Source organism: Oncorhynchus kisutch, linkage group LG16 (genome assembly GCF_002021735.2).
Source record: "Oncorhynchus kisutch isolate 150728-3 linkage group LG16, Okis_V2, whole genome shotgun sequence".
NCBI classification, from domain to species: Eukaryota; Metazoa; Chordata; class Actinopteri; order Salmoniformes; family Salmonidae; genus Oncorhynchus; species Oncorhynchus kisutch.
In genome coordinates, this window is record NC_034189.2 from 1308466 (window position 1) to 1329468 (window position 21003).

General features: G+C 41.3%; 1 protein-coding gene across 12 annotated transcripts in view; it reads right to left on the reverse strand.

Annotated features, from left to right (window-relative positions):
- Positions 1-15783: 15783 nt before the first annotated feature.
- LOC109882060 (butyrophilin subfamily 1 member A1-like) overlaps positions 15784-21003 on the reverse strand; it is a 329983-nt gene continuing 324763 nt past the window's right edge. For 11 of the 12 annotated variants that reach the window (XM_031791507.1, XM_031791513.1, XM_031791509.1 and 8 more), the window contains 4 exons: positions 18637-18657; positions 18323-18343; positions 17174-17248; positions 15784-16486 (listed from right to left, as the gene is read on the reverse strand). In XM_031791507.1, coding sequence (XP_031647367.1) covers positions 16323-16486; positions 17174-17248; positions 18323-18343; positions 18637-18657 — 281 coding nt within the window. In that variant the 3' untranslated portion in view covers positions 15784-16322. The remainder of the gene's footprint in view (positions 16487-17173; positions 17249-18322; positions 18344-18636; positions 18658-21003) is intronic. The other variant, XM_031791508.1, reaches the window with a different exon arrangement.

The window sequence follows — 21003 nt, forward strand, 5'->3', positions numbered from 1 at the left end:
CATAACAGACTGATGACCTGTCTCCTGATGACCTGTCTCCATAGCTCTATATAACAGACTGATGACCTGTCTCCATAGCTCTATATAACAGACTGATGACCTGTCTCCATAGCTCTATATAACAGACTGATGACCTGTCTCCTGATGACCTGTCTCCATAGCTCTATATAACAGACTGATGACCTGTCTCCATAGCTCTATATAACAGACTGATGACCTGTCTCCTGATGACCTGTCTCCATAGCTCTACATAACAGACTGATGACCTGTCTCCTGATGACCTGTCTCCATAGCTCTATATAACAGACTGATGACCTGTCTCCATAGCTCTATATAACAGACTGATGTCCTGTCTCCATAGCTCTATATAACAGACTGATGACCTGTCTCCATAGCTCTATATAACAGACTGATGACCTGTCTCCATAGATCTATATAACAGACTGATGACCTGTCTCCATAGCTCTTTATAACAGACTAATGACCTGTCTCCATAGCTCTATATAACAGACTGATGACCTGTCTCCATAGCTCTATATAACAGACTGATGACCTGTCTCCTGATGACCTGTCTCCATAGCTCTATATAACAGACTGATGACCTGTCTCCATAGCTCTATATAACAGACTGATGACCTGTCTCCTGATGACCTGTCTCCATAGCTCTACATAACAGACTGATGACCTGTCTCCTGATGACCTGTCTCCATAGCTCTATATAACAGACTGATGACCTGTCTCCATAGCTCTATATAACAGACTGATGTCCTGTCTCCATAGCTCTATATAACAGAGTGATGACCTGTCTCCATAGCTCTATATAACAGACTGATGACCTGTCTCCATATCTCTATATAACAGACTGATGACCTGTCTCCATAGCTCTATATAACAGACTGATGACCTGTCTCCATAGCTCTATATAACAGACTGATGACCTGTCTCCATAGCTCTATATAACAGACTGATGACCTGTCTCCTGATGACCTGTCTCCATAGCTCTATATAACAGACTGATGACCTTTCTCCATAGCTCTATATAACAGACTGATGACCTGTCTCCTGATGACCTGTCTCCATAGCTCTATATAACAGACTGATGATCTTTCTCCATAGCTCTATATAACAGACTGATGACCTGTCTCCATAGATCTATATAACAGACTGATGACCTGTCTCCATAGCTCTATATAACAGACTGATGACCTGTCTCCATAGCTCTATATAACAGACTGATGACCTGTCTCCATAGCTCTATATAACAGACTGGTGACCTGTCTCCATAGCTCTATATAACAGACTGGTGACCTGTCTCCATAGATCTATATAACAGACTGATGACCTGTCTCCATTGCTCTATATAACAGACTGATGACCTGTCTCCTGATGACCTATCTCCATAGCTCTATATAACAGACTGATGACCTTTCTCCATAGCTCTATATAACAGACTGAGGACCTGTCTCCTGATGACCTGTCTCCATAACTCTATATAACAGACTGATGACCTGTCTCCATAGCTCTATATAACAGACTGATGACCTGTCTCCATAGCTCTATATAACATACTGATGACCTGTCTCCTGATGACCTGTCTCCATAGCTCTATATAACAGACTGATGACCTGTCTCCATAGCTCTATATAACAGACTGATGACCTGTCTCCATAGCTCTATATAACAGACTAATGACCTGTCTCCATAGATCTATATAACAGGCTGATGACCTGTCTCCATAGATCTATATAACAGACTGATGACCTGTCTCCATAGCTCTTTATAACAGACTAATGACCTGTCTCCATAGCTCTACATAACAGACTGATGACCTGTCTCCTGATGACCTGTCTCCATAGCTCTATATAACAGACTGATGACCTGTCTCCATAGCTCTATATAACAGACTGATGACCTGTCTCCATAGCTCTATATAACAGACTGATGACCTGTCTCCTGATGACCTGTCTCCATAGCTCTATATAACAGACTGATGACCTGTCTCCTGATGACTTGTCTCCATAGCTCTACATAACAGACTGATGACCTGTCTCCTGATGACCTGTCTCCATAGCTCTATATAACAGACTGATGACCTGTCTCCATAGCTCTATATAACAGACTGATGTCCTGTCTCCATAGCTCTATATAACAGACTGATGACCTGTCTCCATAGCTCTATATAACAGACTGATGACCTGTCTCCATAGATCTATATAACAGACTGATGACCTGTCTCCATAGCTCTTTATAACAGACTAATGACCTGTCTCCATAGCTCTATATAACAGACTGATGACCTGTCTCCATAGCTCTATATAACAGACTGATGACCTGTCTCCTGATGACCTGTCTCCATAGCTCTATATAACAGACTGATGACCTGTCTCCATAGCTCTATATAACAGACTGATGACCTGTCTCCTGATGACCTGTCTCCATAGCTCTACATAACAGACTGATGACCTGTCTCCTGATGACCTGTCTCCATAGCTCTATATAACAGACTGATGACCTGTCTCCATAGCTCTATATAACAGACTGATGTCCTGTCTCCATAGCTCTATATAACAGAGTGATGACCTGTCTCCATAGCTCTATATAACAGACTGATGACCTGTCTCCATAGATCTATATAACAGACTGATGACCTGTCTCCATAGCTCTTTATAACAGACTAATGACATGTCTCCATAGCTCTATATAACAGACTGATGACCTGTCTCCATAGCTCTATATAACAGACTGATGACCTGTCTCCTGATGACCTGTCTCCATAGCTCTATATAACATACTGATGACCTGTCTCCATAGCTCTATATAACAGACTGATGACCTGTCTCCATAGCTCTATATAACAGACTGATGTCCTGTCTCCATAGCTCTATATAACAGACTGATGACCTGTCTCCATAGCTCTATATAACAGACTGATGACCTGTCTAAATATCTCTATATAACAGACTGATGACCTGTCTCCATAGCTCTATATAACAGACTGATGACCTGTCTCCATAGCTCTATATAACAGACTGATGACCTGTCTCCATAGCTCTATATAACAGACTGATGACCTGTCTCCTGATGACCTGTCTCCATAGCTCTATATAACAGACTGATGACCTTTCTCCATAGCTCTATATAACAGACTGATGACCTGTCTCCTGATGACCTGTCTCCATAACTCTATATAACAGACTGATGACCTGTCTCCATAGCTCTATATAACAGACTGATGACCTGTCTCCATAGCTCTATATAACAGACTGATGACCTGTCTGCTGATGACCTGTCTCCATAGCTCTATATAACAGACTGATGACCTGTCTCCATAGCTCTACATAACAGACTGATGACCTGTCTCCTGATGACCTGTCTCCATAGCTCTATATAACAGACTGATGACCTGCCTCTATAGCTCTATATAACAGACTGATGACCTGTCTCCATAGCTCTATAAAACAGACTGATGACCTGTTTCCTGATGACCTGTCTCCATAGCTCTATATAACAGACTGATGACCTGTCTCCATAGCTCTATATAACAGACTGATGACCTGTCTCCATAGCTCTATATAACAGACTGATGACCTGTCTCCATAGCTCTATATAACAGACTGATGACCTGTCTCCATAGCTCTATATAACAGACTGATGACCTGTCTCCATAGCTCTATATAACAGACTGATGACCTGTCTCCATATCTCTATATAACAGACTGATGACCTGTCTCCATAGCTCTATATAACAGACTGATGACCTGTCTCCATAGCTCTATATAACAGACTGAAGACCTGTCTCCATTGCTCTATATAACAGACTGATGACCTGTCTCCTGATGACCTATCTCCATAGCTCTATATAACAGACTGATGACCTTTCTCCATAGCTCTATCTAACAGACTGAGGACCTGTCTCCTGATGACCTGTCTCCATAACTCTATATAACAGACTGATGACCTGTCTCCATAGCTCTATATAACAGACTGATGACCTGTCTCCATAGCTCTATATAACATACTGATGACCTGTCTCCTGATGACCTGTCTCCATAGCTCTATATAACAGACTGATGACCTGTCTCCATAGCTCTATATAACAGACTGATGACCTGTCTCCATAGCTCTATATAACAGACTAATGACCTGTCTCCATAGATCTATATAACAGACTGATGACCTGTCTCCATAGATCTATATAACAGACTGATGACCTGTCTCCATAGCTCTTTATAACAGACTAATGACCTGTCTCCATAGCTCTACATAACAGACTGATGACCTGTCTCCTGATGACCTGTCTCCATAGCTCTATATAACAGACTGATGACCTGTCTCCATAGCTCTATATAACAGACTGATGACCTGTCTCCATAGCTCTATATAACAGACTGATGACCTGTCTCCTGATGACCTGTCTCCATAGCTCTATATAACAGACTGATGACCTGTCTCCATAGCTCTATATAACAGACTGATGACCTGTCTCCTGATGACCTGTCTCCATAGCTCTACATAACAGACTGATGACCTGTCTCCTGATGACCTGTCTCCATAGCTCTATATAACAGACTGATGACCTGTCTCCATAGCTCTATATAACAGACTGATGTCCTGTCTCCATAGCTCTATATAACAGACTGATGACCTGTCTCCATAGCTCTATATAACAGACTGATGACCTGTCTCCATAGATCTATATAACAGACTGATGACCTGTCTCCATAGCTCTTTATAACAGACTAATGACCTGTCTCCATAGCTCTATATAACAGACTGATGACCTGTCTCCATAGCTCTATATAACAGACTGATGACCTGTCTCCTGATGACCTGTCTCCATAGCTCTATATAACAGACTGATGACCTGTCTCCATAGCTCTATATAACAGACTGATGACCTGTCTCCTGATGACCTGTCTCCATAGCTCTACATAACAGACTGATGACCTGTCTCCTGATGACCTGTCTCCATAGCTCTATATAACAGACTGATGACCTGTCTCCATAGCTCTATATAACAGACTGATGTCCTGTCTCCATAGCTCTATATAACAGAGTGATGACCTGTCTCCATAGCTCTATATAACAGACTGATGACCTGTCTCCATATCTCTATATAACAGACTGATGACCTGTCTCCATAGCTCTATATAACAGACTGATGACCTGTCTCCATAGCTCTATATAACAGACTGATGACCTGTCTCCATAGCTCTATATAACAGACTGATGACCTGTCTCCTGATGACCTGTCTCCATAGCTCTATATAACAGACTGATGACCTTTCTCCATAGCTCTATATAACAGACTGATGACCTGTCTCCTGATGACCTGTCTCCATAGCTCTATATAACAGACTGATGATCTTTCTCCATAGCTCTATATAACAGACTGATGACCTGTCTCCATAGATCTATATAACAGACTGATGACCTGTCTCCATAGCTCTATATAACAGACTGATGACCTGTCTCCATAGCTCTATATAACAGACTGATGACCTGTCTCCATAGCTCTATATAACAGACTGGTGACCTGTCTCCGTAGCTCTATATAACAGACTGGTGACCTGTCTCCATAGATCTATATAACAGACTGATGACCTGTCTCCATTGCTCTATATAACAGACTGATGACCTGTCTCCTGATGACCTATCTCCATAGCTCTATATAACAGACTGATGACCTTTCTCCATAGCTCTATATAACAGACTGAGGACCTGTCTCCTGATGACCTGTCTCCATAACTCTATATAACAGACTGATGACCTGTCTCCATAGCTCTATATAACAGACTGATGACCTGTCTCCATAGCTCTATATAACATACTGATGACCTGTCTCCTGATGACCTGTCTCCATAGCTCTATATAACAGACTGATGACCTGTCTCCATAGCTCTATATAACAGACTGATGACCTGTCTCCATAGCTCTATATAACAGACTAATGACCTGTCTCCATAGATCTATATAACAGACAGATGACCTGTCTCCATAGATCTATATAACAGACTGATGACCTGTCTCCATAGCTCTTTATAACAGACTAATGACCTGTCTCCATAGCTCTACATAACAGACTGATGACCTGTCTCCTGATGACCTGTCTCCATAGCTCTATATAACAGACTGATGACCTGTCTCCATAGCTCTATATAACAGACTGATGACCTGTCTCCATAGCTCTATATAACAGACTGATGACCTGTCTCCTGATGACCTGTCTCCATAGCTCTATATAACAGACTGATGACCTGTCTCCATAGCTCTATATAACAGACTGATGACCTGTCTCCTGATGACTTGTCTCCATAGCTCTACATAACAGACTGATGACCTGTCTCCTGATGACCTGTCTCCATAGCTCTATATAACAGACTGATGACCTGTCTCCATAGCTCTATATAACAGACTGATGTCCTGTCTCCATAGCTCTATATAACAGACTGATGACCTGTCTCCATAGCTCTATATAACAGACTGATGACCTGTCTCCATAGCTCTATATAACAGACTGATGACCTGTCTCCATAGCTCTATATAACAGACTGATGACCTGTCTGCTGATGACCTGTCTCCATAGCTCTATATAACAGACTGATGACCTGTCTCCATAGCTCTATATAACAGACTGATGACCTGTCTCCTGATGACCTGTCTCCATAGCTCTATATAACAGACTGATGACCTTTCTCCATAGCTCTATATAACAGACTGATGACCTGTCTCCTGATGACCTGTCTCCATAACTCTATATAACAGACTAATGACCTGTCTCCATAGCTCTATATAACAGACTGATGACCTGTCTCCATAGCTCTATATAACAGACTGATGACCTGTCTCCTGATGACCTGTCTCCATAGCTCTATATAACAGACTGATGGCCTGTCTCCATAGCTCTATATAACAGACTGATGACCTGTCTCCATAGCTCTATATAACAGACTGATGACCTGTCTCCATAGATCTATATAACAGACTGATGACCTATCTCCATAGATCTATATAACAGACTGATGACCTGTCTCCATAGCTCTTTATAACAGATTAATGACCTGTCTCCATAGCTCTATATAACAGACTGATGACCTGTCTCCATAGCTCTATATAACAGACTGATGACCTGTCTCCTGATGACCTGTCTCCATAGCTCTATATAACAGACTGATGACCTGTCTCCATAGCTCTATATAACAGACTGATGACCTGTCTCCATAGCTCTATATAACAGACTGATGACCTGTCTCCTGATGACCTGTCTCCATAGCTCTATATAACAGACTGATGACCTGTCTCCATAGATCTATATAACAGACTGATGACCTGTCTCCATAGCTCTATATAACAGACTGATGACCTGTCTCCATAGCTCTATATAACAGACTGATGACCTGTCTCCATAGATCTATATAACAGACTGATGACCTGTCTCCATAGCTCTATATAACAGACTGATGACCTGTCTCCATAGCTCTATATAACAGACTGATGACCTGTCTCCATAGCTCTATAAAACAGACTGATGACGTGTCTCCTGATGACCTGTCTCCATAGCTCTATATAACAGACTGATGACCTGTCTCCATAGCTCTATATAACAGACTGATGACCTGTCTCCATAGCTCTATATAACAGACTGATGACCTGTCTCCTGATGACCTGTCTCCATAGCTCTATATAACAGACTGATGACCTGTCTCCATAGATCTATATAACAGACTGATGACCTGTCTCCATAGCTCTATATAACAGACTGATGACCTGTCTCCATAGCTCTATATAACAGACTGATGACCTGTCTCCTGATGACCTGTCTCCATAGCTCTATATAACAGACTGATGACCTGTCTCCATAGCTCTATATAACAGACTGGTGACCTGTCTCCATAGCTCAATATAACAGACTGGTGACCTGTCTCCATAGATCTATATAACAGACTGATGACCTGTCTCCATAGCTCTATATAACAGACTGATGACCTGTCTCCATAGCTCTATATAACAGACTGATGACCTGTCTCCTGATGACCTGTCTCCATAGCTCTATATAACAGACTGATGACCTGCCTCTATAGCTCTATATAACAGACTGATGACCTGTCTCCATAGCTCTATAAAACAGACTGATGACCTGTCTCCTGATGACCTGTCTCCATAGCTCTATATAACAGACTGATGACCTGTCTCCATAGCTCTATATAACAGACTGATGACCTGTCTCCATAGCTCTATATAACAGACTGATGACCTGTCTCCATAGCTCTATATAACAGACTGATGACCTGTCTCCATATCTCTATATAACAGACTGATGACCTGTCTCCATAGCTCTATATAACAGACTGATGACCTGTCTCCATAGCTCTATATAACAGACTGATGACCTGTCTCCATAGCTCTATATAACAGACTGATGACCTGTCTCCTGATGACCTGTCTCCATAGCTCTATATAACAGACTGATGACCTTTCTCCATAGCTCCTTATAACAGACTGATGACCTGTCTCCTGATGACCTGTCTCCATAACTCTATATAACAGACTGATGACCTGTCTCCATAGCTCTATATAACAGACTGATGACCTGTCTCCATAGCTCTATATAACAGACTGATGACCTGTCTCCTGATGACCTGTGTCCATAGCTCTATATAACAGACTGATGACCTGCCTCTATAGCTCTATAAAACAGACTGATGACCTGTCTCCTGATGACCTGTCTCCATAGCTCTATATAACAGACTGATGACCTGTCTCCATAGCTCTATATAACAGACTGATGACCTGTCTCCATAGCTCTATATAACAGACTGATGACCTGATGACCTGTCTCCATATCTCTATATAACAGACTGATGACCTGTCTCCATAGCTCTATATAACAGACTGATGACCTGTCTCCATAGCTCTATATAACAGACTGATGACCTGTCTGCTGATGACCTGTCTCCATAGCTCTATATAACAGACTGATGACCTGTCTCCATAGCTCTATATAACAGACGGATGACCTTTCTCCATAGCTCTATATAACAGACTGATGACCTGTCTCCTGATGACCTGTCTCCATAACTCTATATAACAGACTGATGACCTGTCTCCATAGCTCTATATAACAGACTGATGACCTGTCTCCATAGCTCTATATAACAGACTGATGACCTGTCTCCTGATGACCTGTCTCCATAGCTCTATATAACAGACTGATGACCTGTCTCCATAGCTCTATATAACAGACTGATGACCTGTCTCCATAGCTCTATATAACAGACTGATGACCTGTCTCCATAGATCTATATAACAGACTGATGACCTATCTCCATAGATCTATATAACAGACTGATGACCTGTCTCCATAGCTCTTTATAACAGACTAATGACCTGTCTCCATAGCTCTATATAACAGACTGATGACCTGTCTCCATAGCTCTATATAACAGACTGATGACCTGTCTCCTGATGACCTGTCTCCATAGCTCTATATAACAGACTGATGACCTGTCTCCATAGCTCTATATAACAGACTGATGACCTGTCTCCTGATGACCTGTCTCCATAGCTCTATATAACAGACTGATGACCTGTCTCCATAGATCTATATAACAGACTGATGACCTGTCTCCATAGCTCTATATAACAGACTGATGACCTGTCTCCATAGCTCTATATAACAGACTGATGACCTGTCTCCTGATGACCTGTCTCCATAGCTCTATATAACAGACTGATGACCTGTCTCCATAGATCTATATAACAGACTGATGACCTGTCTCCATAGCTCTATATAACAGACGGATGACCTGTCTCCATAGCTCTATATAACAGACTGATGACCTGTCTCCTGATGACCTGTCTCCATAGCTCTATATAACAGACTGATGACCTGTCTCCATAGCTCTATATAACAGACTGGTGACCTGTCTCCATAGATCTATATAACAGACTGATGACCTGTCTCCATAGCTCTATATAACAGACTGATGACCTGTCTCCATAGCTCTATATAACAGACTGATGACCTGTCTCCATAGCTATATATAACAGACTGATGACCTGTCTCCTGATGACCTGTCTCCATAGCTCTATATAACAGACTGATGACCTGCCTCTATAGCTCTATATAACAGACTGATGACCTGTCTCCATAGCTCTATAAAACAGACTGATTACCTGTCTCCTGATGACCTGTCTCCATAGCTCTATATAACAGACTGATTACCTGTCTCCATAGCTCTATATAACAGACTGATGACCTGTCTCCATAGCTCTATATAACAGACTGATGACCTGTCTCCATAGCTCTATATAACAGACTGATGACCTGTCTCCTGATGACCTGTCTCCATAGCTCTATATAACAGACTGATGACCTTTCTCCATAGCTCTATATAACAGACTGATGACCTGTCTCCTGATGACCTGTCTCTATAACTCTATATAACAGACTGATGACCTGTCTCCATAGCTCTATATAACAGACTGATGACCTGTCTCCATAGCTCTATATAACAGACTGATGACCTGTCTGCTGATGACCTGTCTCCATAACTCTATATAACAGACTGATGACCTGTCTCCATAGCTCTATATAACAGACTGATGACCTGTCTCCATAGCTCTATATAACAGACTGATGACCTGCCTCTATAGCTCTATATAACAGCCTGATGACCTGTCTCCATAGCTCTATAAAACAGACTGATGACCTGTCTCCTGATGACCTGTCTCCATAGCTCTATATAACAGACTGATGACCTGTCTCCATAGCTCTATATAACAGACTGATGACCTGTCTCCATAGCTCTATATAACAGACTGATGACCTGTCTGCTGATGACCTGTCTCCATAGCTCTATATAACAGACTGATGACCTTTCTCCATAGCTCTATATAACAGACTGATGACCTGTCTGCTGATGACCTGTCTCCATAGCTCTATATAACAGACTGATGACCTGTCTCCATAGCTCTATATAACAGACTGATGACCTGTCTCCTGATGACCTTTCTCCATAGCTCTATATAACAGACTGATGACCTGTCTCCTGATGACCTGTCTCCATAACTCTATATAACAGACTGATGACCTGTCTCCATAGCTCTATATAACAGACTGATGACCTGTCTCCATAGCTCTATATAACAGACTGATGACCTGTCTCCTGATGACCTGTCTCCTGATGACCTGTCTCCATAGCTCTATATAACAGACTGATGACCTGTCTCCTGATGACGTGTCTCCACAGCTCTATATAACAGACTGATGATTGTCTCCATAGCTGATAGAAACCGAAGGAATATCCTCCCTAATGACACTCCTAATAACTGTCCTGATGAGGAAGAGACGTCTCCTTTGTCCCTGAACAGCTTGAAGTGTTCAGTCAGAATGACAGAGACACTTTGTTCCCACTAGTCACATGTTCAATAATGATGACATCATAACAAGACCTGTTACCTGGAGGACAATGTCTCTATCACAGGTTACCAAGGAAACAGTAAGGTAACACTACCTATAATGTCTCTACCACAGGTTACCAAGGTAACAGTAACACTGCCTAAAATGTCTCTACCACAGGTCACCAAGGAAACAGTAACACTACCTATGTCTCTACCACAGGTCACCAAGGAAACAGTAACACTACCTATAATGTCTCTACCACAGGTTACCAAGGAAACAGTAACACTACCTATAATGTCTACCACAGGTCACCAAGGAAACAGTAACACTACCTATAATGTCTCTACCACAGGTTACCAAGGACACAGTAACACTACCTATAATGTCTCTACCACAGGTTACCAAGGAAACAGTAACACTACCTATAATGTCTCTACCACAGGTTACCAAGGAAACAGTAACACTACCTATAATGTCTCTACCACAGGTCACCAAGGAAACAGTAACACTACCTATAATGTCTCTACCACAGGTTACCAAGGAAACAGTAACACTACCTATAATGTCTCTACCACAGGTTACCAAGGAAACAGTAACACTACCTATAATGTCTCTACCACAGGTTACCAAGGAAACAGTAACACTACCTAGTAACATTCAATAATGTTAAATATCACACTGGAGTCACACTAGAGTCACGTTCTGACACAATGATGTCATAGTTTATTAAAACAAGAAATCATCAATACATGGAAAATACCATTCAACTGTATATACATGATCAATATATAATATACAGTGGGGTCTGGAATTATAGACACCCTTGATAAAGATAATAATGACTGTATATACATGATCAATATATAATATACAGTTGGTCTGGAATTATAGACACCCTTGATAAAGATAATAATGACTATATACATGATCAATATATAATATACAGTTGGTCTGGAATTATAGACACCCCTGATAAAGATAATAATGACTGTATAAAATACATCAATATATAATATACAGTTGGTTCTGGAATTATAGACACCCTTGATAAAGATAATGACTGTATAAATAAATAATTTTAAATACTGAGCTCTATCATCTGCTCAACATGTACATTATATTATTTTATACTAATACGATTGATCTGATTAAAATATTTAGTTTAACAAGTAGTATTTATTTTCTAAATGATTGACCCCCCTAAAGAGTAATAAACTAGTCAGAAGGTCAGTATCGGGTTGTATATTCATAGCAATGACATCATCACACTGTAGATTCAGGGCTGTCAATCATTTTGACCCCTAACCTTTTACAACAAAAATACATTACAAAAATCTCTGAGCAATTATATTAGTTTAAAATAATATCATTTACAATTTATTTTGAGGTCAGAACTTTATTTATTTATTTAATATAGTCATGATCCTCAGCAAGGGTGTCAATAATTTTTAACAATTGTATTAGTTTAAAATATGATCATTTACAATTTATTTTTGAGCATAGTCAGTATTTATTTATTATTGCTAATCTTCAGCAAGGATAATCAATAACTAAAAATAATAAATAATAATAAAAAACTGGCACATTGACATGAAGCTACAATAGAAGCTGACAGGTTGAAGCTACAATAGAAGCTGACAGGTTGAAGCTACAATAGAAGCTGACAGGTTGAAGCTACAATAGAAGCTGACAGGTTGAAGCTACAATAGAAGCTGACATGAAGCTACAATAGAAGCTGACATGAAGCTACAATAGAAGCTGACATGAAGCTACAATAGAAGCTGACATGAAGCTACAATAGAAGCTGACATGAAGCTACAATAGAAGCTGACAGGTTGAAGCTACAATAGAAGCTGACATGAAGCTACAATAGAAGCTGACATGAAGCTACAATAGAAGCTGACATGAAGCTACAATAGAAGCTGACATGAAGCTACAATAGAAGCTGACAGGTTGAAGCTACAATAGAAGCTGACATGAAGCTACAATAGAAGCTGACATGAAGCTACAATAGAAGCTGACAGGTTGAAGCTGACAGGTTGAAGCTGACAGGTTGAAGCTGACATGAAGCTACAATAGAAGCTGACATGAAGCTGACATGAAGCTGACAGGTTGAAGCTGACATGAAGCTACAATAGAAGCTGACATGAAGCTACAATAGAAGCTGACAGGTTGAAGCTGACATGAAGCTACAATAGAAGCTGACATGAAGCTACAATAGAAGCTGACATGAAGCTACAATAGAAGCTGACATGAAGCTACAATAGAAGCTGACATGAAGCTACAATAGAAGCTGACATGAAGCTACAATAGAAGCTGACAGGTTGAAGCTACAATAGAAGCTGACAGGTTGAAGCTACAATAGAAGCTGACAGGTTGAAGCTACAATAGAAGCTGACAGGTTGAAGCTACAATAGAAGCTGACAGGTTGAAGCTACAATAGAAGCTGACAGGTTGAAGTTGCAATAGAAGCTGACAGGTTGAAGCTACAATAGAAGCTGACAGGTTGAAGCTACAATAGAAGCTGACAGGTTGAAGCTACAATAGAAGCTGACATGAAGCTACAATAGAAGCTGACATGAAGCTACAATAGAAGCTGACATGAAGCTACAATAGAAGCTGACATGAAGCTACAATAGAAGCTGACAGGTTGAAGCTACAATAGAAGCTGACATGAAGCTACAATAGAAGCTGACATGAAGCTACAATAGAAGCTGACATGAAGCTACAATAGAAGCTGACATGAAGCTACAATAGAAGCTGACAGGTTGAAGCTACAATAGAAGCTGACATGAAGCTACAATAGAAGCTGACATGAAGCTACAATAGAAGCTGACAGGTTGAAGCTGACAGGTTGAAGCTGACAGGTTGAAGCTGACATGAAGCTACAATAGAAGCTGACATGAAGCTGACATGAAGCTGACAGGTTGAAGCTGACATGAAGCTACAATAGAAGCTGACATGAAGCTACAATAGAAGCTGACAGGTTGAAGCTGACATGAAGCTACAATAGAAGCTGACATGAAGCTACAATAGAAGCTGACATGAAGCTACAATAGAAGCTGACATGAAGCTACAATAGAAGCTGACATGAAGCTACAATAGAAGCTGACATGAAGCTACAATAGAAGCTGACAGGTTGAAGCTACAATAGAAGCTGACAGGTTGAAGCTACAATAGAAGCTGACAGGTTGAAGCTACAATAGAAGCTGACAGGTTGAAGCTACAATAGAAGCTGACAGGTTGAAGCTACAATAGAAGCTGACAGGTTGAAGTTGCAATAGAAGCTGACAGGTTGAAGCTACAATAGAAGCTGACAGGTTGAAGCTACAATAGAAGCTGACAGGTTGAAGCTACAATAGAAGCTGACAGGTTGAAGCTACAATAGAAGCTGACAGGTTGAAGCTACAATAGAAGCTGACATGAAGCTACAATAGAAGCTGACATGAAGCTACAATAGAAGCTGACATGAAGCTACAATAGAAGCTGACATGAAGCTACAATAGAAGCTGACATGAAGCTACAATAGAAGCTGACATGAAGCTACAATAGAAGCTGACAGGTTGAAGCTGACATGAAGCTACAATAGAAGCTGACATGAAGCTACAATAGAAGCTGACATGAAGCTACAATAGAAGCTGACATGAAGCTACAATAGAAGCTGACATGAAGCTACAATAGAAGCTGACATGAAGCTACAATAGAAGCTGACATGAAGCTACAATAGAAGCTGACATGAAGCTACAATAGAAGCTGACATGAAGCTACAATAGAAGCTGACAGGTTGAAGCTACAATAGAAGCTGACAGGTTGAAGCTACAATAGAAGCTGACAGGTAGAAGCTACAATAGAAGCTGACAGGTTGAAGCTGACATGAAGCTACAATAGAAGCTGACATGAAGCTACAATAGAAGCTGACATGAAGCTACAATAGAAGCTGACATGAAGCTACAATAGAAGCTGACATGAAGCTACAATAGAAGCTGACATGAAGCTACAATAGAAGCTGACAGGTTGAAGCTACAATAGAAGCTGACAGGTTGAAGCTACAATAGAAGCTGACAGGTTGAAGCTACAATAGAAGCTGACAGGTTGAAGCTACAATAGAAGCTGACAGGTTGAAGCTACAATAGAAGCTGACAGGTTGAAGCTACAATAGAAGCTGACAGGTTGAAGCTACAATAGAAGCTGACAGGTTGAAGCTACAATAGAAGCTGACAGGTTGAAGCTGCAATAGAAGCTGACAGGTTGAAGCTGCAATAGAAGCTGACAGGTTGAAGCTACAATAGAAGCTGACATGAAGCTACAATAGAAGCTGACATGAAGCTACAATAGAAGCTGACATGAAGCTACAATAGAAGCTGACATGAAGCTACAATAGAAGCTGACATGAAGCTACAATAGAAGCTGACATGAAGCTACAATAGAAGCTGACATGAAGCTACAATAGAAGCTGACAGGTTGAAGCTACAATAGAAGCTGACAGATTGAAGCTACAATAGAAATAAACATTTCAACAAATGGTTTTATCAGTCTTGTTCACTTGTTCCATCATCAGAGTCTGTAACAGATTCTAACAGGAGACATTAGTCCATCATTCCATTCAATTCAACTCTATCAGTTCCTGAGGGAGATCAGAAAGACATTGTTTATGGGGAAAACATATATAGAATAACCAGGAAATGGATATAAACCCATAACAGACATGGGTAGTGAAACTTCAAAAAGTAAAGAACTACTGGAAGTGGATTATAGAGAACTGACTGACACGTTTATCAGATGACTTTGTCTTACCAAGATTCATATCACTCAGTTATATACTCAGAAACTCAGCTTTGTTAGGTGGGACAGGTCTCTATAGAAAGTTAGTCTCTCTATAGTAACCCTATAGCATAGAGTTATAGTCTCTATAGTAACCCTATAGCATAGAGTTATTGTCTGTAGTAACTCTTCCTCCCCTCTCCATCTCATCCAGATCATCATTCTGTGGCCCAGCAGCCAGTAAAGGCTTCATCTCAGGAACAGACTTCCTCCCTGGACCTGGTAAAGACTTCATCTCCATCCCTTCAATCCTCTCAGACTCTATTAAAGATAGAAAGGAACAACATCAGAATAACCTGACCAGACAGAGAGACAGATAGATATATATAATAAACTGACCAGACAGAGAGAAATATATATTAAACTGACCAGACAGAGAAAAGATATAATAACCTGACCAGACAGAGAGAGAGAGAGATATAATAACCTGACCAGACAGAGAGACAGATAGATATATATAATAAACTGACCAGACAGAGAGAAATATATATTAAACTGACCAGACAGAGAGACAGATAGAGAGATATAATAAACTGACCAGACAGACAGATATAATAAACTGACCAGACAGAGAGACAGATAGAGAGATATAATAAACTGACCAGACAGAGAGACAGATAGAGAGATATAATAAACTGACCAGACAGAGAGACAGATAGATAGATATAATAACCTGACCAGACAGACAGATATAATAAACTGACCAGGCAGACAGACAGATATAATAAACTGACCAGACAGAGAGACAGATAGATAGATATATAAAACTGACCAGACAGAGAGAGATATATAATAACCTGACCAGACAGAGAGACAGAATGATATAATAAACTGACCAGACAGAGAGAGATATATAATAACCTGACCAGACAGAGAGATAGAGAGGGAGAGAGACATAATAAACTGACCAGTAATTGTAGAAACATTAGAATCGTAAAGACTGATTACTTTGGGAAGGAGTCTGTGTTTCCTGTTGACCTCCTGGAGAGGTGGAGAGGGATTGGATGGTCTCTTCAGCTTTCCCTGAGGACAAGAACAGATAGATACATACATCGGACTCTCTAACAGATAGATACATATATCTGACTCTCTAACAGATAGATACATATATCTGACTCTCTAACAGATAGATACATATATCTGACTCTCTAACAGATAGATACATATATCTGACTCTCTAACAGATAGATACATATATCTGACTCTCTAACAGATAGATACATATATCTGACTCTCTAACAGATAGATACATATATCTGACTCTCTAACAGATAGATACATATATCTGACTCTCTAACAGATAGATACATATATCTGACTCTCTAACAGATAGATACATATATCTGACTCTCTAACAGATAGATACATATATCTGACTCTCTAACAGATAGATACATATATCTGACTCTCTAACAGATAGATACATATATCTGACTCTCTAACAGATAGATACATATATCTGACTCTCTAACAGATAGATACATATATCTGACTCTCTAACAGATAGATACATATATCTGACTCTCTAACAGATAGATACATATATCTGACTCTCTAACAGATAGATACATATATCTGACTCTCTAACAGATAGATACATATATCTGACTCTCTAACAGATAGATACATATATCTGACTCTCTAACAGATAGATACATATATCTGACTCTCTAACAGAGATACATATATCTGACTCTCTAACAGATAGATACATATATCTGACTCTCTAACAGATAGATACATATATCTGACTCTCTAACAGATAGATACATATATCTGACTCTCTAACAGATAGATACATATATCTGACTCTCTAACAGATAGATACATATATCTGACTCTCTAACAGATAGATACATATATCTGACTCTCTAACAGATAGATACATATATCTGACTCTCTAACAGATAGATACATATATCTGACTCTCTAACAGATAGATACATATATCTGACTCTCTAACAGATAGATACATATATCTGACTCTCTAACAGATAGATACATATATCTGACTCTCTAACAGAGAGTCAGTCAGAACACGTTGGTGAGTAACAATGCAGACGCATGTGAACAGGCAGGCAGACACACACTACTTACGCAGCTTTTCGTTGAGTTCAACTGTAAAAATTAAATAAAGATAGTGAGACAGTGATAATTAAATAATAATTGAATCATGAGATTTATACACTACACCTGCTCATTGAACATCTCAACAAGAACAGAGAGTCAGTCAGAACACACGTTGGTGAGTAAACCTTAACATGACAATGCACACACACACACAGACACACTACTTACTCAGCTCTCCTTGTAGACAGACAGACAGACAGACAGACAGACAGACAGACAGACAGACAGACAGACAGACAGACAGGAACACAGACAGATCGACAGACAGACACACTACTTACTCAGCTCTCCTTGTAGTCCATCTGGTGTAAACATTAAATAAAGATAGTGAAACAGTGATAATTAAATAATCATTGAATGATGATATATACACTACATGACCAAAAGTATGTGGACACCTGCTATTATCTAACAGTAGGTAGATACACTACATGACCAAAAGTATGTGGACACCTGCTATTATCTAACAGTAGGTAGATACACTACATGACCAAAAGTATGTGGACACCTGCTATTATCTAACAGTAGGTAGATACACTACATGACCAAAAGTATGTGGACACCTGCTATTATCTAACAGTAGGTAGATACACTACATGACCAAAAGTATGTGGACACCTGCTATTACCTAACAGTAGGTAGATACACTACATGACCAAAAGTATGTGGACACCTGCTATTATCTAACAGTAGGTAGATACACTACATGACCAAAAGTATGTGGACACCTGCTATTATCTAACAGTAGGTAGATACACTACATGACCAAAAGTATGTGGACACCTGCTCATTGAACATCTCATTCCAAAATCATGAGCATTAATATGGAGTTGGTCCCCCAACAGGCTTTCCACTAGATGATGGAACATTGCTGTGGGGACTTGCTTCTATTCAGCCACAAGAGCATTAGTGAGGTCTCCCTCTCTAGGAGCCCTAGGACAATGCCTCAGGACGATCTGGCCTGATGACTCCTTGCTGTCCCCAGTCCACCTGGTTGTGCTAAGCGTCAGTATAGAGACAAATTAGAGTCGTATTTCAATGGCTTAGACATGAGGTATGTGGTCTACGGTCAATCACAGATTACAAAAAGAAAGCCAGCCGGCGTCTTGCTCCCAGACAAATTAACACAACTTCTTTGCTCGCTTTGAGGACAATACAGTGCCACCGACACGGCCCGCTACCAAAACCTTTGGACTCTCCTTCACCGTGGCCAACGTGAGTCAAACATTTAAACACGCAATTATTATTATCTGACCCTGCTGGTCATTTATGAACATTTGAACTTCTTGGCCATGTTCTGTTATAATCTCCACCCGGCACAGCCAGAAGAGGACTGGCCACCCCACATAGCCTGGTTCCTCTCTACCCAGTACATCCAGTAGAGGACTGGTCACCCCACATAGCCTGGTTCCTCTACCCAGTACATCCAGTAGAGGACTGGTCACCCCACATAGCCTGGTTCCTCTCTACCCAGTACATCCAGTAGAGGACTGGTCACCCCTCAGAGCCTGGTTCCTCTGGTCTACCCAGTACAGCCAGTAGAGGACTGGTCACCCCTCAGAGCCTGGTTCCTCTGGTCTACCCAGTACAGCCAGTAGAGGACTGGTCACCCCTCAGAGCCTGGTTCCTCTCTACCCAGTACAGCCAGTAGAGGACTGGTCACCCCTCAGAGCCTGGTTCCTCTGGTCTACCCAGTACAGCCAGTAGAGGACTGGTCACCCCTCAGAGCCTGGTTCCTCTGGTCTACCCAGTACAGCCAGTAGAGGGCTGGTCACCCCTCAGAGCCTGGTTCCTCTGGTCTACCCAGTACAGCCAGTAGAGGGCTGGTCACCCCTCAGAGCCTGGTTCCTCTGGTCTACCCAGTACAGCCAGTAGAGGGCTGGTCACCCCTCAGAGCCTGGTTCCTCTGGTCTACCCAGTACAGCCAGTAGAGGGCTGGTCACCCCTCAGAGCCTGGTTCCTCTGGTCTACCCAGTACAGCCAGTAGAGGGCTGGTCACCCCTCAGAGCCTGGTTCCTCTCTACCCAGTACAGCCAGCAGATGACTGGTCACCCCTCAGAGCCTGGTTCCTCTGGTCAACCCAGTACAGTCAGTAGAGGACTGGTCACCCCTCAGAGCCTGGTTCCTCTGGTCAACCCAGTACAGCCAGTAGAGGACTGGTCACCCCTCAGAGCCTGGTTCCTCTGGTCTACCCAGTACAGCCAGTAGAGGGCTGGTCACCCCTCAGAGCCTGGTTCCTCTGGTCTACCCAGTACAGCCAGTAGAGGGCTGGTCACCCCTCAGAGCCTGGTTCCTCTGGTCTACCCAGTACAGCCAGTAGAGGGCTGGTCACCCCTCAGAGCCTGGTTCCTCTCTACCCAGTACAGCCAGTAGAGGACTGGTCACCCTTCAGAGCCTGGTTCCTCTGGTCTACCCAGTACAGTCAGTAGAGGACTGGACACCCCTCAGAGCCTGGTTCCGCTCTACCCAGTACAACCTCACTTTGTACACGGGGACATTGTCATACTGAAACAGGAAAGGGCCTTCACCAAACTGTTGCCGCAAAGATGGAAGCACAGAATCGTCTAGAACTTCATTGAATGAAAAAGCGTTAAGATTTCCCCTCACTGGAACTAAGGGACCATGAAAAACAGCCCCAGACCATCCTC